The sequence below is a fragment of the Trachurus trachurus genome, assembly GCF_905171665.1.
Source record: "Trachurus trachurus genome assembly, chromosome: 4".
NCBI lineage: Eukaryota > Metazoa > Chordata > Actinopteri > Carangiformes > Carangidae > Trachurus > Trachurus trachurus.
The window spans coordinates 14502898-14529082 of NC_139898.1; the positions used below are offsets into that span (position 1 = coordinate 14502898).

General features: G+C 44.1%; 1 protein-coding gene across 1 annotated transcript in view; it reads right to left on the bottom strand.

Moving 5' to 3' along the window:
* Positions 1–26185, bottom strand: part of glis1b (GLIS family zinc finger 1b) — a gene marked incomplete at both ends in the record, with an annotated part of 68258 nt that overhangs the window by 17007 nt on the left and 25066 nt on the right. Inside the window, 3 exons of the mRNA XM_083970097.1 lie at positions 2458–2619; positions 20938–22492; positions 23863–24055. Of these exons, the coding sequence (XP_083826223.1) occupies positions 2458–2619; positions 20938–22492; positions 23863–24055 (1910 nt within the window). The remainder of the gene's footprint in view (positions 1–2457; positions 2620–20937; positions 22493–23862; positions 24056–26185) is intronic.

Consider the following 26185-nt stretch of genomic DNA (forward strand, 5'->3'; position numbering starts at 1 on the left):
AAAAGGAAGAGCAGAAAAAGGATGAAAAGAAAAGACAAAAAATCAGTTGTAAAACACTTTAATATCAAATTTATCTTGGCACAACAGAGCTGCGGTGAATGATCATTCAGCTGCTGTGGTGTGTTGAACGTTTCGTCACTGCTCAGTAATGAAACCTCACTCTCCTGGTGCTGACAACATTGATGCTGCATGATTAATAATAAGATCTACAGGTAAATAATATTTCAGTTGTTTGTGTTACACTTTCAGATTTTTTTTTTTAATTATTATTATTGCATGACGTGAGAATAGACCTGTTATTTGAAATAATGTTTAGTGGTACTTTATACCATCAGTCTGTAGGTGAGGTTGTGCGCTGACATAAGTATTGGTCATAAAGAGAGAGTTGTAAGCGCATTAGTGTAACAGAAATGACATCTGTAAAACGACTACAATGTCATGGTGTTTCCTCATCATTTCACATTCCTCTCATTAACCAAGCAAATATAGTATAGAGCTCGCTGATTGAGGGATTTTTTTTCCCCCTCACGGCAATTTTCTTTTTTCATCCGCGATATATAAGTTGCCCATTAAAGTGTAAGGGGATACGCGTCTTTATTAGCTCTGCCTCCATACCTCAACCTTCTCTGTAAATAATCCATTGTTATTCCAAGGTGCTTACAGTGCCACTCATCTCCGCCATGTTTGTTTTGCCAAGCAATGTACCCAATACGTTGCCGAACCCTCGGTTTAAAAAAAAAGAGAAAGAAATCAAGCATGACTTCTGTGTAGAATAAATATCATTAAAGCTTGAGAATGTTTTTCCCCCCTAAGTGTTTTTGGCAGACCGAGCAGCTGGGCCGGCGCAGCAAAGGCTTTAGCAGGGTGTTAATGTGAAGCCATAAGCATCAGGGTCCCACATTAGCTGTATCATTTGTCCTACTGTGGAAAGAGTGGGTGCTGGAAGAAAATCCCAAACTGATAGAAAAACACACATCTGCATTCAAATTTCTACTTGGATAAAAACTCTAAATGATTAACTGCTACGTGCACTGGTGGCTGGCCAAAACAGGAACAGAGCAAGGGGGGGGGGGGTCTAGATAACAATGTTGCACAGTTTACTGATTTAAAAAAAAATTGTGTCTGAATCCACCAGATTGACCTGAGTTAGAAGTGACAGATACGACTATCACTGAAAACAAATCAACAGGAGTGAAATACTTTTTGAGACATTTAGAAACAGAATTTTTTTTTTTCCTTAATTTTTCAGTAATTAATATTCAAATTTGTATCTTGTTGTGTCAGACAAATAACAATTAAGATCCCGTCTCTGTCTCTCCCATTTGTTCCTTTTAGTTAAGTTTATTATTGTCCAAACTGAGGATGCTGTGTTGCTCCGGGTTGTAAAGCCCTCCTGAGACAAGTGTGTAATTTTAAGTGAGTTACATTTTATTCAACACGACTGGATGTGGCTCTGTAGCATCAGAGGAAAAAATAATTTGCCCTGAATTTTGGACATAAACACAGATTTCATCTAACGATTAAATTCATAGCCTCTATGCCTAATAGAATCTAATAGAAAATCCTCGATTTCTATTCACAGTTTAAAGCTGGGGTGATTTGTGTTTATTGTGTTTTCAGTACAAGTAACATACAGTGAATAAATATTATGTGGAGCTGTTTGAATTGGAGCAGTGTGGTACAAAACGTAAATCATGCATAATGCAGAGGAGAAAAGTGAAACGTTCCCTGTAATGTAGGAGGAAACAAATACCTCTACTGCACTTTAGTACATAATTTGAACAAAACAACTTATTTACTCCCTGACTGTGCTGGCGTGTTCACAGCGATAAAGTGAGCGATGGTGCGGTAACTGAGACATGACGAGTGGCAGCAATGGCTGACTCAAGCTTTCCTTCCCTCTGCACAGGTCAGAGAAACAGGCAAAGCTCTGTGTGAGCTCGCAGCTCCTATCCAAGTGCGTTACGGCCTGAGCTGCAACTGGGCCTAATGGAACTGATCATTTAATGATCTGTGGCATGTCGCTGCCAGTGCAGCGAGAGTGAGAGTGCCACACTGACTGACAGCAAATTAAAGTCTAACACTGTCAAGACATGGAAATAGGCACTGAGGCTTGGACGGCAGGGGCAGTTTTTCATGTTGGCATAGAAGTGGAGCATGGGCAAAGCTACACACTCAAACATATCCAGATCGGACAGTGAATGCCACTTATCCCACACCTTTATTTTTCCTTAAATTTGCATATAATCTAATCCTTTAATTGGTTTTATAGGTGGTAAATGCAGCCTGTATCTGAAAACTGCAAACACCTAAGTGTGTAGAATTTCACGCAGCCATCCTTTCCACTACGCTCTGACCACCCAGACTATTTTAACTGTTGGCCAGAGACATGTTAAACATTAATCTACTCTGGTGAAACATTGGGAGGTGAGACAGAGCAGAGACTGAGTTGCTGACCGTGTCCAGGTGAGTGCGCTGATGCTTGGCGCGGTCGCTGGAGTTGCTGAAAGCTTTCTGGCAGCCGGGGTGCTGGCACAGGTACGGCTTCTCTCCTGTGTGGCTCCTCAGGTGGATCTTCAGGTTCTCCAGACGTGAAAACGCTTTGTTGCAGCCCTCGAACTGTGGAAGACACACACACACACACACACACACACACACACACACACACACACACAGAGATGACACAGGAATGCATACACACAAAGATGCATGCAAAAAAAACAGACACGTTTGTACAAAACCACACAAGGAAACAAACAAACACCCACATACATACACATACACACAGAAAAAAAGACATCAATCAGTGTAAAGCTGGCAAACTCTTGGTACAATGTGGGCTCTGTATATGTGTCTGTGTGTGACTCAGAAAGAAGTTGTCCCACTCTTTCCCTCAGTGCCTTGATCACTCGCACAGCTGGAGGAGTTCACTCTACACCACACACTCACCAGCTATGGAAAAGTGAGAGATGCTTAGGAACGCGGGTGGTATGATCGCAAGCTTTTTTTTTTTTCTTTCTTTTTTTTTCCATGGCTCTTGAATTACGCAGCCAATTCAAGGACGTTTGTTTAAAACCACGTCCACTTGAAAGGCAGCGGCGTGCATGACACTGCACCTGCTTCGAGGCTGCTATTTAAATTGGAGGGGGAAACTGCAGCGTGCAGCCGTTAATGGACTGTAATGCATAGCATAAGATAAGTGTTCTGCTGCGTACAGCACATTAGACTGACAAGTGACAGTGACTGTAAACAAGCTCATATCCGACCCAGCTTGGCCCATTTGATCCCAACCACTCAGCCAATGAACACCACAGATTTGTTAACATGTGAATGATTTATGAGGCCTCTCGTATATCCACTCCTGCTCTTGAGCAGAAAACGCGGCTGATTGGTTGATGAGACTCTCCTACATGTCAAGACCTCCTACAGGGGCTGCTGTGTAAAGAGTCACAAAGTGCAGGGGTGTCGCTCGCCGTTACTTATATCTACCTAATGTTGATCTCATTTAGGTTTTCAGCAGCACCTTGAAATCAATATACAGAGACTTGACTGTCAGAGGGTAGAGTAGCGGCTCTTGTCCTTCTACGGCATCTTGAGATGATACCAGACAGGTAGAGGGCAATACTGAGTAATATGGGGACAAAATGAGGCAATGGAGATGGATGGATGAAAAATAATTAGCAGCACAAGGAGTGTTGGATTAAAACAACTATTGGCCCTTTATAGAAATAACAGAACCAAAGACATTGAACACACTTATGCTCATTTCTGTTTGCATCACATCTGAGTCACTGTGAAGATCAGACAACAAGACTAATGATAGATTACAACACCAGAAACACAATTTTCACACCAGGAGACAGCAACAACAACAGAGTGATCACGCTGCTGCGGATCCTGTTAGATGTAATGAGTTCAAGTAAAGGAGACATGCAGAGGTGGAGACGTCTGATAGTTTCATCTCTCTTTTCTAACCAGTCAGGAAGCCGACACAAAACCCAACTTTGTTGTTAACATTAATAAACATCAAGAAATGTCCTCCCCTGCTTCCAACATCAGTAGTGGCAGCGTCTATTAGTTCCTCATTTTGTGAATTGCGCTGCACACGAGTTGTAGTTGCTGCGTTTGTTGTAGTTGTGTTCGGCCAATTTGTCCATGAACCATGAGAAAATACTAACCCCCCCTCTGCTCTGACTATAAACTCTGAAGTGCCGCCTTAAATGCCAAACCACATCTTCTCGGCTCATAATCCTTACCCAAAACCAATTTCTTTCAAAGTGCCAAACTGACCTGGGTGCAAATAAAACTGTTGCGGAGGCTCTAAGGTCTCTACTGTCCATTGTCCCCTGACCTTTAGTGAAGCCTGCTAACAACAGGTCGGGTTACAACTAAGGAGAGAGTGACACCATTCTTCTAATGGGCCTTCAGCCTCATCTGGGCTCAATGCTCATCCCTGGCCTCCTTCATTCACTCACACAGCACAGGCAGGGCCTTCTATTCACTGAGGCTCCATTTAATATAGGCGAAACCTAAGCCTGTCATGGTAGAGCTGTGTTAGGTGACCAGGCTGATCTGTGTGCGTGTGTGTGTGTGTGTGTGTGTGTGTGTGTGTGTGTGTGTGTGTGTGTGTGTGTGTGTGTGTGTGTGTGTGTGTGTGTGTGTGTGTGTGTCTCAGTAAGAGAGTCTTAATCTGCTCGCTTATAACCACGCAACACACAGCTCCTCATGAAGTTTGTAAGAGCTTTGAGTTTGGAAGCAATGGCTTTACAGTAGATCAATGCCTTTTTTTCTCCGAACTGTCAATTTTTCTTTACAAGTTTGTGAAATAGATGTGACTGAGACCAAAAATAACTGCACCAAACAACATAAGATGTAGATGTATCGATGCTAATACAATACTACAGTTCCAGTACCAAAATAATACTTTTTTTTTAATATCTCAGTTAGAGAAATGGAAACATGTTTCTCTACAAAACTATTTTTTTTGGACAAATAAAATAAGCCAAAAACACGAGCATGTGTTACTGTCAGCACAAAGCCGTCATTAAAGTACAATTGCAGTGTGAAATGAAGAAAGTTGTGTTTTATATTGAGAAATATCTGATTGAAGTCGATAAGATCAAGAATCTGACTGAACATTTCAATGCCAATTTTTAGAGCTTGACAGTCTCCAATACTCAAACATTTCCAAAGAATTCGTTAGCTGAATGTTAGAGTTCAAATTAATTAGTGGCAACTCACTCAGATATTTTTGGATAAAGCTGATGCGTGGTGCGGTTAAAGTGAAGGCAATCAACTTGTCCCAGAGTGCCTATGATAGATGAATAAAACGCATGCAAGCTAAAATGCGCCCGACTAAGACAGCAGCACGGACTTGCATTAAGGAGGACGGGAGTGAGGTACGAGGAAAAGTACCATGAGAGGATTCCTCAACGACCAGGCTTCGGCATGCAACCATGGAAAATATCTTTATGATTTCATGTTGCACAGTGTGAAACAGAGGAAACGTATTATTCTTCAGTCATGCCAATCAAATGTTTCAGCTGGAAACAAGAGAGGCAGCCAGGGTGGGAAAGTTTAATAAAAATCTCAGTGCAGAGGAACATCCACACGGCCACGCCGGTCATGACAGACACGGTCCATGCTGACTGCTGAAATACGGCGCCGAGCATTTGAGTTGGGAAAACAAACAGAGCTATTATTGACTTGCCAAAAGTGTGTATTTATGTATAAGGGAATAATCACTCTTTCATTGCTTTCTTTTCTGCAGTACAAATTTGAGGCTAAATTATAGTTAGGGGTCCGTGGAGGAAACCGTGTTAATCGTGTAGAGCGTATTATTACTCAGGGAGCGGGACTAGCAGGGAGACAGCGGAGTATGAGGTTTTCCTGCCTGATGGGAAAACCAATAGGCAATGCCACCTCTAGGCATGGACATTACCCAAAAACCCTGCATGAAAAATTTTATGCTACAGTAAGATGTTTCAGCGCGGCCAATCGTCTGGTTAAAATGACTCCATTCAGTGAGTTCAGTGATTGTCAACTTCATTTTGCGTACTTGGGGCCCACAGTGCGGTAAAATACTCTAGTTCTACTGGTATTGACGGGTGAGAAGTGTTTTCACAGCGTTGATGTGGGCGGTATGCGGTCCTATTTCGGTTGAGGCACGATCCCTGTCGCAATTACACTATACCCCAGGTCAAAGATTTGATTCCCACTACAGTGAACTACGTTACAAATATGACGATAAAAGTCAATAGAAATAATAAATACAAGTTAAAAAGGACATGTGTCAGTATGTTGCTTCAAATGTAAACTGTTTGGAAAGTAATGAGCACCTAGGTTAAAGTGGTATAAACACAGATCTGTGGCTCTGGCTGAAGCCTCCGACACAGGATCGATTTTACCTTTGATATTATCTATGAAAACAGTTTAGATGGCGCTAATCACATTAATTGCTTTAAACATGTTTAGTTTTCCGCTCCGTCTAAGGTAAACCGACAGATCACCACACGAGTGGAGCGCCACTGGCAGCGCGGAGGGGATTTGAGCCCCATTTGACACCATTTCACTCTTGAATGGGCTTGGTGGTGGTGGTGGTGGTTGGAGGGGGGGGCCAGTAGCTCAGTAAACATTGGGAATGACAGCGGGGTCTTGACTTGGTTGAAGGGGGCAAGAGCGGGTTGAAAGGGTGGACAGGCAGCTGATCACAACAGACAGATTATGGGCGCAGCGTGCAGGCTGGTGGAGGCGCAGGTCCGCCTGAGGCCTTCATGGGAAATGACTCCTGACTGGCAGGGAGAAGGCCAAACAGTGTCGGGGCTAAAAGGCAGCAGTGTGCAGCTCTCCTCACATGCGGCGGCTCATTAGCAACCTGTAGGAGCCGCAGATGATGCGAACAAACCAGCCGTTATGGAGGGGTGTTGGGGGAAAATACGGCTGCTGACATGTCGGACAGGAATCTGATTAGAAGCTTGAACAGACGGCGTTAAGAAGAGCGATGGACAGAATCAGAAGTAAGGTGGAGGTTCTTCTCTTGGAAAACAATATCAGACTGTCGCTTACAGCTAAGGTCATCACTGACAGGACTATAGGTTTTTTTCTGAAAGAATGAGTTCCAGGATTTTCTCACTTGACAGCAGAGTTTTTTTTTTAGGGTTGCTACAGATGCGAGGGAATCCTTTGATATCTCCTTCAGCGCTAATATATCTCTCAGGCCCCGGGCAATAATGGTAGAACAGGCCCCTGACTGATGATGCGGAGATGGGATTCAACTGTTCGGCTGCTAACTAGCATGAAATTCACTATTACTCATGTTTAGAGGCCCCCCCATAAAAGCAAAAAAAACTTCTCAGAGCCTAACAGCCTCAACAGGCTTTCCGCTGTGATTAGTTTTGCCTAATACATCCAGGCTCCTTCACTGCCAAGCCTGACAGACACGATGAAGGGCAAAGAGAGTTTTGGTGGCAAAAGGAAACACTGCCAAATAAAACATGTTATAAAGTGCCAATGCTCAAAAGCAGCCTGTATAACTTTATGAGTATGAAAAAAAAAAAGAAGAAAAAAAAAAGCGGTCGCTGGAATGAGTCGGTTTATCACAAGGTGTCTTTCTCTGCCCTGACCAACGAGGAAAACCACCAACACTTCAGGATCTGTTCGGAGGGGAGGCTGTGGAGCAGAGTGCCCCGGCTGTGGATGGGAGGAACATGTGCATTTAATCTGCCTGCTTCCAAATGCCCTGTGGCAACCACAGCAAAGAGCAGAAAAACGTAAATGGATGAAATTATATCCATATGATTCAACGAGACAGCTAAGGAGAGACAGGTTTCTCATGCGCTTCGTCAGGATACAAAATTAAACACAGCTTGGCTAAAACATTTGCATTACATAGTTTACACATATCATTTCCACTGTGAAGCGGGACCCTTTTAGCAGCCAGCCTCATCTGCTGCGAATAGGGCTTTAATTTTAATCAAAGATAGCGGCTGAGCTTTTTCTTTTTTTTTTTGTCTTTGCTTTTTTCAAAACAGAAATGAATTTACAGACACTTGCTTTGTTTTCGCTTGACACATCTCTTCTCCCCTGTGTGCTGCCTAATTCCTGGGAGGGTGTGATTTATGAACGATGAGATATGAGAGCGCATGGCAAAATGACTAAAAGCGAGGGAGTGTTGTCCAGATGCGAATGAACAAGCGAGCTCAGCCGATAAATTGGTGGGAGGAAGTAGTCATGTAAATGACTAAAGAAATTGTTCTTAACAGCCATTTTGCACTCATGCCTGAATAGTTTGGGGGGGCCAGATTAAAAACTATGTGGATGGCACAACAGGAAGCATTCCTATGATGACTAAATGAGGCCGCGCACATAATGAGCCGGTCCAGCTGTTTTGTTCCTCTCACAGACTGTTTTGCTGGAGATTGAGGAGGAAGTGCCGTGATGGCTCTGAACCCCTGCTCCTGCGGTGGAGGCCTGGCAACTGTGTGCGAGCCTGGCTGCACAACAACGTGCTGAGGCTTCATGGAAGCACTTAACCTGTTGTGATTCAGAGGCCTTCATTCAAACGTCTACCAGCTCCGCAGCCCTGCATCAGATTAGAGAGCTAAGATGTGATTTCCTCTTAAACCAGGCGGCCTGGGGTTTACCGGTTCACCAGGTTGAAAGGAGAAAAAAAAAGGAAAATCGGGTCAAGTTCTCAGAGAGATGAAGCGGACCGTCAGGGAAGAGGATATGTCTTTTGTGTTATCATGCAGCATTAGCGGAGACCCAAACTGAGCCGATTCTTCTTTTGCCCCGAGCATATTAAATTTTCCTTCTGGGCAAAAGCTCAGGGTGTCAAATCCGTTTCATACAGACATACTTTATGCTCAACTGTATGAACAGAGGTTAGCTGTTGGGCTCCCTGAGAGACAGGCTCTGCTTGTAACAAACACCGGATCGTGTTTCTGATCGCATCCACATCAATGCTAAGGACAGAGGACAGAGCTCTGTGCGATGATTTCTTTTTGTTTTTACTGAGAAATATTTGTGTATCAGTTTCATCACTGATGAAACAGAATTTCTGTTTCCTTCACGCTGTATGTACAGTTTAAAGTTTAAAAGTTTAGCAGGTCTGGGTTTTGGACTGTCCTGCATCCTGATGGGAGGAAAAAACACAAAGACGTCACATTGGAGAAGAGTCTTACCGTCACACAGTGTTATGAACAAGGTGGGTTTATTACCTTACCTATAATTTAACCTTAACCCAAGCTTTTACATGAATCCAACACGGTTCAGTTTCAAAGTTGAAATGTTGACCATGTAAATCATCTTATTTATGCCAAGAAACATGAGGATGTTTTTTTCCACTGCAAAGATGAGACATTCTTTAGTGTTGTTGACTGGAAGACAAAGAAGATTTATGGAATAAATAACCACTGAATATTTTCTGTCTTAGCTCTTCGCTCTGGTGAGGAGACGTGATCCTGTGACCTCTCGCTCAGTGAGACTTCTATAGGAGCCATCCCACTTTGTCTTGTGACAGTTGTGTTTTATTCTCACTCGCAATCCTAACCATTTATAATGGCTAATTAGAGTGCAACACAAACCTTCCAGTGCCGCAGCCATTAGTAACCATCGAGGCATTAATTATAAACCCATTCACGAAATCCGAACCTGGCATGAAAAAGACAGACTACGGGGTTACACAATGAAAATCCTAAACATGATCTGTGTTCCGAGCCGGCGCCTGGACTGATGTTACTGGCAAGTCAATATGGGATCCCGCTTGACGGGCTCATGAGCTACGGCGTCCTCTGACAACCGGGCTTCAATCTGTCCAGCACCTTTCACTCACACCTGCCTCCGCTCTCACTCTCGCTTTCTCTCTCCGTCTCTCTCATCTCTCTTTTTACCCCCTTCTGCCAATAAGGCCGTCTCTCGCCCCAGCCTGACAATGGGGTGTTATATACCTCAACAAACTCTGTGGCTCCACTGTATATTGGCGGTATTGCGGCCAACTCGGCAACAGCCAGCGAGGACAATAACTTGATATTTAATTGATCAACTTTATTGCTCTTTTGTTAGACCGTTAGACAAATACTGCGCCGTCCAATGTGATGATTGGCCGGAGCTGTGAGGTGATATTTTTATTGGATCACCGTCATCATCCATCATTTTCTCTTTCCACCGTGACTTCTCCGCTGAGTCTGCCTACCGCTTTAACGTTTGTATTTCAGGCATTTATTTGACTTTCTCCTCCACAGCTGCTGTTCTTCTTCGTCGGGTCCAAAAGTCTAATAACCTTAAATCTGCACCGGCCATCTCTACATGTCGGCAACTCTATAATCGCAAGAAAGTTAAAGTCTAGAGTCAAGCTCTCTCCTTTTTTACAGCAACTGCCGTAATCTCCCAGAGTGAAAACTGTCCAAAAAAGAAAAAGAAAATGTGCTACACTGCTTGCTCAAAATGCAACATGTCTGTGATTGCATTCCATTCTGGTCTATTGAGGCTGCTGGTAATGGAGAAATTGGCATCTTTGGTTATTGCCACAGGTCTGGAAAGATGCCTTGGCTCCGACAACAACTCCTGACATTAACCACTCATGTACTAGAAAGAAAAAACACACACACACACACAGTCACACACACAGACCACCAAACCACAGCATCAGGCCAGAAAACCAAAGTAACCACTTTTGCTGGTAGCAGTTTTAACAGAATAAAAGTATTGATTATTGGTGGGACCAGAGGATATTTCATGCTAACATATTCAATTCTATTTTCGGTTTAAATGTGAACAAGGACTGTCTTGTCGGCCGCCATGTTCCCGACTATAATATAATATTTTTATTTTTAAATCTTCTCTACTGGCTTAAATTCCTGTGTGACAACCTGATATAAAGAAAACCACGGCCCAAGTCACAGCGTTCCTGCATTGTACAGACTTAGTTAGGTAACGAAATAAAAGCCCTTCTCCCTTTTTGGCCAACCAACCGTTGTCCACACAAGTCAAGAGTTGACACAGCTGTGTAAAGGCTCACGCGTACTGTAGCATACACTGGCGACTCTATAACTCTGACGTGACAACAAATAAACATTGCAGAAGCCCAGCAGAGTTGCCAAGCCAAATGCCTCCATGCCAGAAGCACTATAGTATTCAGACAGAAAACATGCCAGCAAAATTAAACAATAGGTCAACATGGCATTGTGATCAACACCAGCCCGTTGGATTCCAGCAGGGCGAAGGGAAAGAGAGAGCGTTTATGCAACCCTCTGGAGGGGGACCAGACCACAAAGCCTTTTGGGTAAAAAAGCAGCTGCCCAAGAAATGTGGTGCAACTGAGATGCCACGGTGCCCCTTGATTTGTTCACTCCTCGGCTTGCCAAGGTTGTGTTCTTTTCTGCTCTCTGTGGGTTTCAGGGTCCAGTTTCCAGTTATGTGGATATGGCTGGTTGCAATATATCAGGCTGCGCTAGACACTCGGGGTGTCAGGTCCAATCACAGCTCAGCCGTCCTTAGCGAGCACATCGCCATTCATTCACTTTTCAATAAATCAATTCACCACATTTCAGTATATAGTTGCCTCTTCATATCCAGTAATGCAGTCCACACCGACATGTCTGTGTCCACTGTCCTATAGGAAAAGACATTTATTTGAGAGTAAAACCACTCCCCATTCCAGTGCAATTACGACGGACTCCGCTGGCAAAAACCCCGACGTTCCACTAATCACTGGTATTCTTTGGTGAATGTTTTCATATTTATGGAATATTTCCTTTATATTTTTTCAATAGACGTATGTTTGCGCTCGCTGTAATATGACTCCCAGGCCTGGTGCTCGCTCACCTCGCAATAATTTGCCAGTTAGGGTGCAGGCGCATTACAATACAGTATTTTTCCCCTCATACAAGATTTATTTCCTTGCAGAACTTTAAATCACGTCTGACCTAATCTAAATTTCTTGGCATTATTTCTTTGAAAAATAAAAGTGGCATACTTGCGATACCAATGTTTTTTACGCATTGCGAGCGAAATGACAGTTGCTACGTGACACTGGATGACAGATCGCTGTTATTAGAAGCTGAGAGAACAGACGGAAAAGGGAAAAAAGGATATGCTTCGACTTAAAGGCTTCTTGCTTCTACTGTAATTCTCCCGAATAACCAAACCATTCTGCCTCTAAACCCTGTATAAACCCTTTTACATCGATGTTAAACTAATTCCAAAGCTGAACAGGCCGAATGTGAAACAGATGTTTTCAGACGTGAACAGAAAGTGAGTGGGGCTTCTTTCTGGAGACAGTTAGAGATCATTGGGGTGTAAAACTCTACGGGGGAGAGGTAAATCCCAGCTTAAATATCAGTCTTGTGTGGTGCCAGTTCTGCTGGGTCAAATTATCATAAAAAACAGCAATAAAAAATTAGTGTATCATTGTGTGCATCGTGTCCTTAAGTGTCCCACTGAGAGGCTTTTTGGTCCCGTCTCTCTCTTTCTCTAATTTCCGACCTCGCTCTTATTATCAATCATTACACTAGATGTGGTTTTGGTTAATGTCAGTGTTTTGATATATGTGGCATTTAACACCACCGCTCCGTGCCTCGATATTCTGACTTGGATCTTTCCACTGGGAGCTCTCTTCATTCTCTTCGCTCTCTCTTGGGTGTTTGAAAACACACTGAAGGCCTTGACAGTGTAAACACACACACACACACACACACACGTCTCAGCTTGGAGAGCTCATTTGACCTGTAACAAACGCTTGAGCTCTGCGCGCAACGGCTTCGCTAATGCCTCAAAAATGCCTCTCTTTAGTCCGCATTCAGTGCATACCAAATCACTTGTCATGCATAATGCCTTGTGATGAATTCTGGGCAAAAAAAAATGTCTTTTTTGGGATGACATCAGTAGAAGTGAATTGCCTGTCTGGCTCCGTTTCTTTCAACCTTCACTGCGTTTCTCAAACATTCAAATTAAACCCGGCACTCTAACCACGGAACACCGCAGTGCATAATTTAAACTTGACACCATAAATGTAAACATGTCTTTCGCTACATAATTTATCCATACTACTCTTGGTGTTTATTTTGCACGGTAGCAACTCAGTTTCTCATATATATATTAGCTGCAGGTCTAGTCTGAGCGGAGTGCGGAGCGGTGTGGGTCTGGGCTGGGTGGAGGGATACTGTCGTCCTGGGGCTGTGGTGTGGCCCTGAGACAGAAGTGGTCCTGGTGTGTATAAATGTCCTTCTTGTTTGCTTGTTTGGTGGGTAATGTGAAGGCGGTCAGGGGTAGATGTTGCTCTGGACTCAGTTCTATGCTGTGCCCTCTGCCACACTGACAAGTCAGCAAAAAACAAAAACAAACATCTGGGTGCAAGAGATTTACCTCTGTTCAAGACACACACACACACACACACACACACACACACAGTATACACAAGCAATTGACCTGTTTAGTGTGTGTGTGTGTTTGCAGACTGGCTTCTGTGGTACAAATTGTGTGTTGGCACAGGTTCGAGGCCAGTGTGCGACTGTGAGGAGTGGGTTAGGATGGAAGCCTCGGAGCAGAAAGGGCCTGTTATGTCTTTGTCTCGTAAAATGCGACTTTGGCTATAATTATCTGTTTGCGCTGCAGAGAAGAAACGGTTAAGTCCGCCTCCGCATTGCACATGATCCATGACGGTATACAACCAAAAGACACCACTATTGAGCTCTAACAACCAGGGAAAATTTTAAGACTCTAGAAGGGGAGTCTAAAAAGGCCCCATGACCTAAGACAGAGATCCCACAGCTCTTCTCCATCCATCCATCCGCCCGCCTTCTTTCTCTCTCTCTCTCTCTGCTGTAGGAACCAGTTTTGCATCCCTGCAACAGTCTCACCCCCCTTCACCCCCCGTGAACGTGACAGAGACACCCGAACACACACCCCGGCTTCATCTCTCCCATGTATTAGTAAACTGATCTGGCTCAGCAGAGAGGTTAAACTGATTAAGGTTTCGGATGGGACGCAATTATGACACAATCTCTATGCAATGTATAACCAGACTCAGCCCTGGGTCTTCAGGTTTCCGATACCAGAGCGTGATTAAATGTTGAGGAAATGGGGAAACTCAAAATATTGCATTCCAGACAAATGCAATTAGAGTGTATCACATGTAGTAAATCCTCCATGCTTTGATACCTGGTTATGAGGTTGAAAGCAAGGTAGCTGGAGCGGCTTGACCTTTTAAAGCTACGAAGAGAGTCCAGTGTAGACTTACAAGAAGCGAAGAAGAAGTGAAGCGAGAAATGCTTCACTGCTTATACAGTACTGTGTACATAACAGCCATGTCGACAGTTCGCTGTATTCATGAAATACAACCAGGTCAGAGGGGGGGGGGGGGGAGGATCCATCCATCGCTGTACACAGTGATGGACAGGTACATGTTGTCGGACCAGTAATGGAGCTTCAAAACCTTGGTTGAGGAATCCAAACATATCACATCAGCTATTTCAATGAAAGCTGCTCACATGGTGAATAAGCTCCAGCCAGCTCAGTCAACCGGGCTAAAAGTTAATGAGCAAATGTTGTGTGTTGCAACAACCTGGACCAGCAACACTGGACAACTTTTGGTACAAGTGGCAGGTCCTGAGAAATTATCATGCATACTTTACTCCTCTGTACTAACAGGAAGTGATACAAAGTGTGCACGCCTGGAGATCCATAAAACTGCATCCTTGAAACGGCTCTGGCGATTTCCACTTTGGAAACTTGACAAAGAAATGAATAAAATAAGACTTTTTTTTTTTTTTTTTAAACCTGCTCCCAACATTTAATACGTGAGCCAGCTGTGAGCAGTGTTTCTGTTGTGCGCTGCTTCAGAGGCACAGTTTTCCATGAACGCCATGCTCAGTCGAGTGAATTTAGTATGCATACTGGTCCTAATTCTGTCACCTCTCCAATCGAAACATACCAAAAGCTCTGTTGAATTTAAGATGTAATTAGGACATGCTGACATGCTGATGTGTATCTTACTGACTGGAAAGAAAACGCAACTGAAACTTTAACGCAGAGATAGAATTTAAAACTTTTGAACGCTTTAGATCTTGAAATAAATTAAATAAACCAGAACATTAAGAACATTTTAAATAGCCAGATGCTTAAAATCACTGCTTTTTGTTTATTTTTCTTTTCTGACAAGGCCTCTCTTTAATAAACGAAAAGGCTTTTACCAGTTAACTGTTTGCAATGTCATTAAAGACAGACCTCAACCTACGTAGCCATTAAGATCAAATATATTTTAATTAAAGTCTAAATATATTTAGAAGTAATTGGATTAAAAGTAGGACTACCTTTAAAGGAGGTTCCTGAATCAAACCTTGGCAGAATGTGCTACATAAATATTTAATATGTCTACAGCATAGAGCAGCCCACCAGTTTATGGTTTACATGAAAGGGATAATTAATGATCAATGAATGGCTATATGTGTAATGGCAAAGGTAAAATAAATGGATTGAAAGATTAGTTGTCGACACAACAGTGAGACGTGTGTTGTGGTTGTGTAGATGCAGGAAGTGTTGAGTTTGCAGGCTTTAATTCAGATATAAATGATGGATAGTGGGGGAGAGGGATGTTGGGGGTGATGTTGGGGGGAGGGGGGTACTGGATTGCATTACTGTAAAAGATTGACTGGAAAACTTTTTGGTCCTGACAAAAAGTTGGCCTGGGCTGCTCAACAAGGAAAACAAGCAAGATCCATCCATCCAGGCCTTTCATTCGTATGCCAAAACATCAGTCGCAGAGCCCCTCCGCCAGCTGTTTCATCATACCACTATCACATATGGACAGTGTTGTGTTACAATTTGCATGACGGCTGCACTGCCAAGCAGCGCTGCAGTCCTGACAGGAAGACGGAGGAGAACCACAGGATGGGATTATGGGTTTGTAGAGAGAAATTAGACTATCAAGCTACCTGATGAACTCATTTTCCTTGGGAATGACTGACAACACTAATTCTGAAAATGATATAATGGTGAGAAAGAGGAAGGATAAGTACCATAAGCTGATCTGTAGCAGGTTCTTATCTGGACCTGATAAGGTCTTTGCATTGCCAATTGAAGAGACTTTAGTAGCTCTGCTTCCTAAGCATGCAGTTACTCTTGACATGCTGAATCAGTGCCTCTTCTCGCCTGTTGACCCTGATTACTTTAAATGAGCCATATAGACCTCTTCTCTCCCACTGAATCTGTGTGTGTGTGTGTGTGTGTCCAGCCTGAGGAACCACTTGGCCTTGTTGATCCATAATGTTTTGTGTTGCTAGTTTCCTTTCATGCCTCAGTTGCTTGGGTCAAGTTTAAATGTCTGCACGTTGTTGCCACTGGGTGCATACAAAATACAATAACCACATACAGTAAGTGCTTTTGAGGATCATCCCAAAGTGAGCTGAGCTTGACTGCAGGTAGTTTTTGGGAGCCACTGGTTCGAGAGCGAGGCTCAGAAACCGTGGCTTCTAAACCGAGTGTCAGAGGCCCATACGGGTACAAACACATTAATATCAACGTCACTCGCTGCCCGCGCCCTGTGCCCAGACAGCTCCGGTTTCAGGCGGCATTCAGAGGAAAAGTCAGGTCATGTGCTGAACCTTAGTTTTAATTAGCTAATGGCACTCACTGTTTCATCTCCTGTGTCTGAGCTGATTGCTCACAAAAGACTCCATTTACCCCTGAAAACACACGCCATCTTGGCACTGGCTGGCGCTCTACGTCTCAGCGTCTGCTGCCGAGGGATTTTGCCACTCTCTTCCAAAAATCAGTCTAGTAAATCTAAATATATATGTTTGCTGGTTTCACACCAGTGGAAAAAGAGGAAATTCCATGATCTACACTTTTTTTCCAGCAGGCCTCAACATCCAACTTTCCTTCAACAAGTGGTTTGACTGAGTGTCAGTGAGCGTGTGTGTGTATGTGTGTGTGTGTGTGTGTGTGTGTGTTTTGGTGTTTGTGCGTGTACACATGTCAATGTGTTTGGACAGGGTCCCATTAAGCAGCTAATGCTGGCTGCGTTTTATCATTGTGAAACGGGCGGCTTGCACTAAGATAACATGAAAACTAAAGATGTGAATCTAACCTTTTATGGCAGAATTATGTTTTGTTTTCAAATAAATTGTCAATTACATCACCTAAGTGTTATGAATTCTGGAACATAAAATAATAATAATAATGTAATACAGTAAATTACTATGGGCATGCTGCACTATGAAAACATGTTTATCTCTGTACTTAATGACACATAAATCGCCTGTGGGATTGCCTTACTTGACTTACACAAAACATAATAAGCATGCTTTAATAAAATTGTCCACATGCCAGGTGCAAAAATAAAATTTCAACTGAAGCCTTGCTGTTGTATCCAAACCAGAGCTGTCATAATAAAATGGTACCTTTGACATTTACAGCACATAATGCACCAAAACTGTGCTTTAGTTAGAATTCCTAAAAATACTATTCTTCCCAAAAGATTCTTCTCTGTGAAATTTTGCATGTAAATACAGTGGCATAAGAAAACCACCGAATCATTTTTCATGCCTTGGACCACTGGCTGCAACAATATAACCTCCTCTAATACCATTTAAAGCATACTATTGTTCTGAAAGTCTTACTTCATGGGTGAGTTTTTCTCTGACATCTGACCAAAACTGCTACTGCCAAACAAACCAAATAAAGTGCAGTGCTGTAATTTTGGCTGAAGTCACTCCATGCCATGTAAATGCTCTGTCCTCTCCACGCAGATCAGCCTCGCTGGTTCACAGGGATATTTTCTGACCTTCGTAGCTCACAGTGCAGCCTTCAGACACTTCAAATCCGCTGGGCCAGGCACTGACAGAGCAGAACAATATCAAAGTCTAGGACCATGTCAGGGCTTCTCCTGCTGGATATATTTTTAATATTTATGCAGACGCAGGGAAAAAATGTAATAAACTAAAACAACAAGTGAATTAAGCATGAAACACAACAGGATATTGCAGAGAGATTATGTTGTTTCCTTTTTGCCCGAGTGTCCGTCATTGCTTGCCTGCCCCTACACAACAGCCCAGGGCCGGCTTTAATTGGAGGGGAGAGGAAACTAAGCATATTTTCAAAAAGGCAGCAGAACTGTCTGAGTTACAATGTCAGCCATCTACATATGGAAGGAACTGACTTTTTTTTCTTCTTTTTTTAATTTTTTAATGAAGAATTTCTTAAAATATTAGCCAGGTACAGACTGTGACAGGCCCAAGCAGGGGTCGGGGTACAACTTGTACGTTGTGATAATGACTTTTTCCTGCCAAGACACAGCATGGAGCAAATGCTGTGCAGCTGTACAGTACATACATCTCTCTCTCTCTCACTTTCTACATATGTATATGTAGAGAGAGAGTGAGAGACAAAGATGTGTTATGTTTGGATGTGAGGAAAGGCCTGCTTCATAAGCACCGGCTGGAATCTGCTGCTGGAAAGATAATAAAGGGATTAGCCCTGGTTTTTCTAGGGCATTTGGTCCTAAAACAGAATGTCTCATCTGCTTCCTCCATATGAATTGCTCAAATACTCAAATGCCTTTGTCTATTGCATGAGCACAACAAACACAAGAGGTATCAGTGCTACTGGCCAAAAAGCACACAAGTCCAGACAAAAAAAATAAAAATAAAAAAATAAAAATAAGGACTTGGGATGGACACAACTAAAATTCACGAGCATGCACGCTTTTTCAGATGCGAACAGAGACGCTAGGTTTCCTATAGGTAGAGCACTTAGTAAATCCGTATAGACTATATACAAACACAAACACACTTATAAACACGCACGGAGAGCAGGTTTATTTTCTCTGGCCCTCCAGGTTTATCTGCTGAAGTCCCAGATCAACACACATTCAATCCCTGCTGATTAGATGTGTTGATTCAAGCTTGAAAACATTTCACATTTCTGTTTACGTTCTGTCGGAAAAGCAGGAGTGTTACAACCAAACACACTGTACATGGAATCAATACTTCCTATTGTGAGAGTCAAAAGAAACAATATCCCCATTTTCACATTGCTGCATGGCTGCGAAAATGTGTGTGTGTGTGTGTGTGTGTGTGTGTGTGTGTGTGTGTGTGTGTGTGTGTGTGTGTGTGTGTGTGTGTGTGTGTGTGTGTGGATGTGTGTGGATGTAAATTTGCTGGAAATAAGGGGTGATCATGAGGTTAGGGTGTGTAGCAGAGTTTCACAGTGCCTCATGTCCGCAGACAGAGTCCAGTGTTTCATCCACACTGAGCTGAATTGTTCTAGCGCTCACATATGGCAAACATCTCCAAAAACACACATAAACACAAACACACACACACACACACACACACACACACACACACACACACATGCGTGCGCACACCTTCACAGTGATACATTTAAGCATACACCTCTACTCCATAAACATGTGTCAACCAAATGTAACTGCAGCCCTAAATGGAGCAAAGACACGACCACACAATGCTTCAAAGAGCAGCAGCAAAAACAACAACAACAGCAACAACAAGTGTAAAGAAAGCCTATAATGCAACGCAACTGACGCAACTAAAGCTGAATTAACAGTTGGGGCACGCAATGCAGCAAATTACTTCCAACTTTTTAGTACACGCTGAGTCAAGGCAGCAGAAATGCTAATACCACGAGTGACGCAAAGACAGAGAGCAGCAGCAACAGTTGAGTTAATGTCTTCTTGGCTTCGCTTGGCGTTCAGCTCAGATGTGCATTAACAACTTTCAGAATCAGTTGAGCCACCATGAATTTCTAATTCAACCTGGCCAACAGCATCATAAAATACAGCTTACAACAAGCCACTGTTATACAAGTTATTTAGAAAAATAAATAAGACATGAATTTTCTTTTTTCTTTTCGGGGGGGGGGGGGGGGATCAGGTCCTGAGATAAAGCAGGTGTTTTAACAATATTGCAGACTTCGTTTTTTCAATAATTAGGATTTGGACGGCTTCCTGAGCTTGAGGAGGACCACTTCTGACAGGGGCTTTGGGTGAAGCCGTGAATTGAGCAAGACTAGCAAATGTTACCGACTATCCCTCTGCGGCTCCCTTCTCCAGACTACTACATTTCTCCTCATGTTTAGCTTGGATATGGAGCCAATTCACTTAATACTTGTGGGACAGCTAAACATTTAAAGCTCCCATTTAAATGGATCAAGTGTAGGCATTGTTTAGTTATGTTAACCATATGTGTTGGCTTTTCGTGATCTGAATCCCTTCTCAAAAAACAGAGTGCTTGTGAAAATAAACATGGCTTTGCCCTACACAAATTGTGGACTAATTGTGTATTTGGACTAAATCATTCTTAAGGTTGGAGGGCTTTTTCCATTTGCTAAGGGACGCGGGGGAATGACAGCTTGACATTGATTAGTGTGTTGACTTGTGGAATTGGAGCCTTACCTGTAAAGAATACAACCACAAATCTATTTATACTACCGAGGTTGTCCTTCCCTTATAGCAGCTCACATCTTCAGTGAAGAATTTCTTTTTTTTTTAACATGCCCCACTAAAAATACAGGAATTACAATCATAACTGCTTCTCAACCAAAACATAATAAAAGGTTCTGTTGAAAAGTAATCAGCAATGAAGCAAGTCCAGGCTTGTTTTTGGACACAAGGTACATGTATCTTGTTGAGGAAAAAAAAATCATGTACAAGTACTGTGTTATTTTGTGAAATATGTTCTTGTGCTGAATTCAAACAAAAAAATAATTTCTTCACAGATGATTGCAATTATGGAAACAACTACTCTCATAATAAACCAATGAATATAACCTAATACTTTCAAAAGGAGAAAGTAAGACAGCGGAGATGTGAGGGGATTTTCAGCAACACTAGACTGTAACCTCTACTGTCTACTGTGTTTTTTTGGGGGGGGGGGTTGGTAAATGTTGGGCGGATAATTGTAGTGGTTTGTGATGACTCACCATACACTTGTTGGGTTTCTCCCCGGAGTGGACCCTCATGTGAATGAGCAGCTTGTAGCGTGCGTTGAAGGGCTTGTATCGGCGAATGCAGCCAGCCCAGAAACAGGTGAAGTCCTCACCTTTGCGCTGGTCGATGTGGACTTTCTCAATATGCCTCACGAGCTCCTCCTGCTGCTCGTACGCAGCACTGCAATCAATCCAGCGACAGACCTGCTTGTCACCCAGTGCTCCTCCAACGGCGTCTTCCTGCTCTGGGGCCGTGTGGGACCCAGCGGGGCCTCCAGAGGTCTGTTTGTGTCCCAGGGAAGAGGCGGATGCCGTCTGCTGGCTCTGGTGGTGCAGCAGCCCCCCGGGTCCGGGCCCCACGTACTGGTGGAGGTGGTAGGGCGGAGGCATGGCAGGACGAGGGGGGTGGTGGGGGTGACGAAGGTGCCCACTGCGACCACTCAAGTGATGGTGATGATGATGGTAGTGGTGCTGAAAGAGTTCGTCCTCGCTCGGGGAGAAGTCATCGAGGGGCTCCTGCTTGAGGGCAGCCCCCGATCTTTGGCCCCTGTCCAGGAGGGCCCCGGCATCGGGCCCCGAGTGCAGCGTCCCAGACATCAGCGCCCCACTCATCAGAAGCCCCAACCCATCCGCGCCTCCGCCTCCTCCCCCCCCTACTCCTCCATCAGCCGTTCCTCCGGCCCCACGCCCCTGCAGCATGGAGCCCTGCTCCTCGCACAGCCCCTGGCCCTGCTCCGGCTCCACTGACGACACCGAGGAGGAGGACGCGGAGGAGGAGGAGGAGGAGAGAGACAGCAGGCAGGTGGCAGGTGAGGACAGCTGACAGCTCTCCTGTACCGTGGCCTGCTGGGGGCTGCCGCGAGGCGGGGGCCTTTGGAGGGCTTCCCGTGAGCACGAGTTGGAGGGTGGGGACGTAGAGGAGGAGGAGGAAGAGGAGGAGAAGCCGGCGCTGCTGGTGTGGCTGGGAGAGAGGTTAGTGCGGAACCCGTTGACGCACGCCACCATCGACATCTGGGAGGAGGAGCAGATGATGGCAGTGATATTGATCTCCTCGGAAGCGGCGCCAGAAGCCGATGGGGACCCTGTGGCGGCGATGCCGCTGGTGCCGGCGGCGGCGGAGGACTGCGAGGCCAGGGAGAGGCAGCGTTTCTTCAGACTGCTAGCGCTGAGCAGCCGCGCTGAATGATGGCACCCAGTTGGGGACAAAGCCAGCGGGGAGGAGCCATCTTCATTATTAAACGGTTGCACCACGTCCCTCGACACAGCACTGCCCACACCGCCCACTGTAAAGACGCCACTAGCGCTGCTGCTAATGTGTGGAACTCCGACTGTCTTGTCCCTCGGCACCCCCAAAACGTGGCCCGCTCTACAGTTCTGAAAGCCGGCCTGAGACGTGCTATGGACCCCAGACCCCGTGCTGGAGGTCTTATAACCCATTGAGTTCTCCTGTTTGATTAGGTAAGGCAGAGAGGAGCGAGCCCCACTGGCACTGCCGCAGCCCGGGCTGGGGGAGGCCCCCGGCAGGGTCCTCTGGAAGGCAGAGGAGGATCTGTAAGGAGAAAAACACACAGAGGAATATGAGCGCTTTCAGCTCACAGACTGATGACAGACACAGTCTGGTCAGCGCTGAGCCTCCTGACTCCGTCTCCTCCTCCGGTTCTTCACCCAGTTTAAATAAAAAAAACGGTGTCATCGGAAATAAACTGCTCCGAAAACATTTCATTTATTGGAAGGGGCCCCCATGGAGCAAACCTTCATTTTACCTACGCCATGTTATGGATTTGGTAACATGAGGTAACGTTGGTTACCAGGTAGCATCCCCTGCTGTTGATCCAAAGCGTTCTTTTTTATGAATAAATGAAACAGGATCTTCTAGTAGTGAGAGGATATGAATGGGTATTTATGACTAAGAATAGAGGGGGGGAGGGGTAGATGGCTACCGAGACAGAGAGGCCACTGGCTAGTGTGTCCACCTGATGGGCTTTGATGACACAAAGGGGTTAAACCCAACCCAACATCGGGGATAAATAGGGAGTCACCTGTTTTAGTGGCATAATTGCAGCCTATGAAGGGTCATCGTTTACAATACTGTGTATTATGGTGGGAATCTTTTCCCCGCTGAATGGGGAACCCAGGTCAGATTTCTCCATGCGTTGCTGTGATCTCCTACATAATCATTCCTGTCAGTTGGCTCATTATGGATTTTGTCCAAAGCCCCTGAGTGATGTGAGAAGAGCCCTCTTTTCTCCGGGCTGTCTCATGAAGGAATCGTCTTTGTCCCTTCCCATGAGCACGCCGGGGGAAAAAAAACGGAGCTAACGCTAACTCGGGGCCCCGGAGAAAGCCACCGGCAGACTTTGTCATCGTTGTTGTTAATAAAGACTTCATCCCCTCTCCCCTTCCTCTCCCTCGCTTTCTCTTCTGTTCGAGAACACCATTTCCTGTTTGGCTGTGGGGGGAAATATTGAGAGACAATATGAGAGGGGTGAATGTTTGTCCAGACGCACTTTCGGTTGGATGACGGAGAGGTCGAGGGAAAGAGGCGAGGAAGGGGAAAGTATAGGAGGGTGAACCCCACAAACGCAGAAACACGCTGGGAATTCTTTCTGACTCGACCAACGGTAGTCGGTGATTTCACAACAGAAGAATCGCATTAGTGTAAGATATATGTGTACACTTCGGACCCCTCCAGTGTGTTTTACGAGACTGGGTAAAGCTTTCAAGCTACATACTGTATGTGTACATCTGATTCATAATAGCATGGATAATCAAAAACACACTGCACCTGCATATTGTTAGTAATACTACACCAAACAGGAAACGTTCAAAACTCAAACAGGAACCAAATTAATGTTACATATATGTATAATAAAACAGTAAAAAAGGCAGTAAACTGTTTGGTAAAGTGTTGCACATTACCTGGTGTCTTGGTGAGGGCCGTCTTGCAGGAGCAGGTCGGGGGTGGTTCTGTCGCAGTGGAGGCTTTGGAGGTAGAGCCCCCCTGAATGACCCCCCACCGGTGGCGGCAGGCTCTGCCCACATCGCATCAGGGTGCCCTCAGCGTCACCCAGCTCAGCATCGACATCTTTCTCTGAGCAGTAGGCACCATTCACTGGAAAAGGACCAGAAAAGTTGTTACTAATCTGGCTCCATTACAATTAGAGATTAGAGAATTAGCTGATACATATGTTTACAGTCTTTTATACACGGACTACTGCATCCTTGGTATGTGTCCATATCAGAGCATTGCTTTAGCAAACAGAGCTGTGTGACCCACCGTCACTCTCACATTCAAAGCGGGCGAAGCAAATTGCACTCGGTGATCTAGTGACAGCCTTGGAAGAATAATCAGTTTACAATGGGATCTATGACATCAGTGACATGGTGAAATCCTATTAGATTATAAATATTCTCTTGAGGAATCATTGTTGGCTGCCACAACTGTAGTATCCAGTGATATATGGAGAGCTCTTTGGCAAGGCCTGATTGGTGACAGCAAGAATAACGCTGGAGAGATTTATTGCCAAATATTATTGCTGGAGTAGTGAAGAAACCTTTTTTTTTTTTAAAGGCGATGTGTCCATTTTGGAAAGAAAGAGTGACTCAAATAAATATGTCAAGAAGGACCAGTGTAACCACTGTATTAATCAGATTCAAGACATTTAATTACATAGCTTTACTACTTGCTCTAATTTGATATGATCAATCATTTTGTGAAAACAGTGACCTCAATTTTTGATTTCTTTCATTTAATTTATTTAATGAAATGAATCATTTATGTAGGGGAAAATGAGCAGTTTAGTGGCTTTATGCTCTTTAGGGTGTTTTGCCCCTCACTATGTCCATCTACACACACAAATGCAAAAAACCAAAAGTATGTAAAGTAGAGGAATTTTTATTGTTTTGCTTTTTTCTTTCAATCAGCTCTATTGTGTTTTACTTCTTATGGCTCTGAGCATATTTTGTAAATTACATTTCTAAGCTGATTCTTTGTCTATCCAATCCGAATATTTGATTAGAAATAGCAGCTTTATGCATGTGACCAAAAATATAACAAAAATGGAAAGGGGAAAGATGAAAGGGGGAGACAGGAGGGGTCGGTGCATGAGGAAATATTTGTGGAGGGAAAGCCGATATCCCCACACACACGTGTAGGTGGCCACGCGCCCCCCTGTTCCAACTTTCCTAACTCAATTTCTCAAATTCAATTTTCTCCTAACGATGTTATTGACAATGTTATCACACACCATGAGCTATTATTAATAAACTCACCCAAACACCATGTATGTGAGGGAGAACACAGAAAAGTACCGGCAAAGAAAATGAACTAAATGTGAAAATAGTCTAAGGATTTAGGCTCCAGATGAAAAAGCATTGAAAAAAAAAGAAAAAAAGAAAGATTGACAAAGGAAAAAGAAAGATATTACAACATGAGTAACAGATGGAGAGGGAGAGTAAACAGGACAAGCAGGGAAGGAAGTGTTTTGGAATATAGGAAAAAGGTTACAAGAACGAACAAAAGACAAGAGAAAACAAGGGAACTTTGTGAGCCATGTTATCCTCAGTTTAAAGAACATCTATTCACATATCCCTCCTACAGCCGATGGAGCCACAGTCTCCTCTGCGTGTGTCGTGTCGCGGGTCACGGCGGAAAGACAAAGTAGAGAAAAAGGCAAAGCGAGCAGCGCAAACAGTCCAGCATCGCCAGGGGACCCCGAGGAACAACGCTGGCTTCACTCAGAGCCGTTAGCAGAGGGCAAGATGTCTTTCAACTCTGTTCTGTTTTCAAGCAGTGCAAATTGTTGTGTTTATCAAACTCTGGATTGTTCTGGGGTTTTTTTTATTTATTTTTTTATTCCCTTTTTCACAATTTGCTGGCTGAGTGTCCGCACCAATTAGCATTTACAACTGTGTCTCTGTATGAAGGTTTCAAGACCTGCTGACATGAGGCCAAATGTTTCCCTGCCTTAAGTCAGGGGTAATTTGATCAGGATGGCCACAAGTGACATGAAGATGACTTCACATCATTAGAGATTTCTTAATTAGGCATCAACTGCCCATTTGCATGCACACAAAAGCACAAACAACCAAATAAAACCACTGTCATCATAAAGCACAGGATGGACTGGCAGGCGGTCAATACAGGCCTTGAATGAATGCACATGCTCTTTCTCACACACATATCAGAGTGGCCATCCTATCCAGCAGACCCACACTAAGCAAAATGTAACTGGAGTTATGA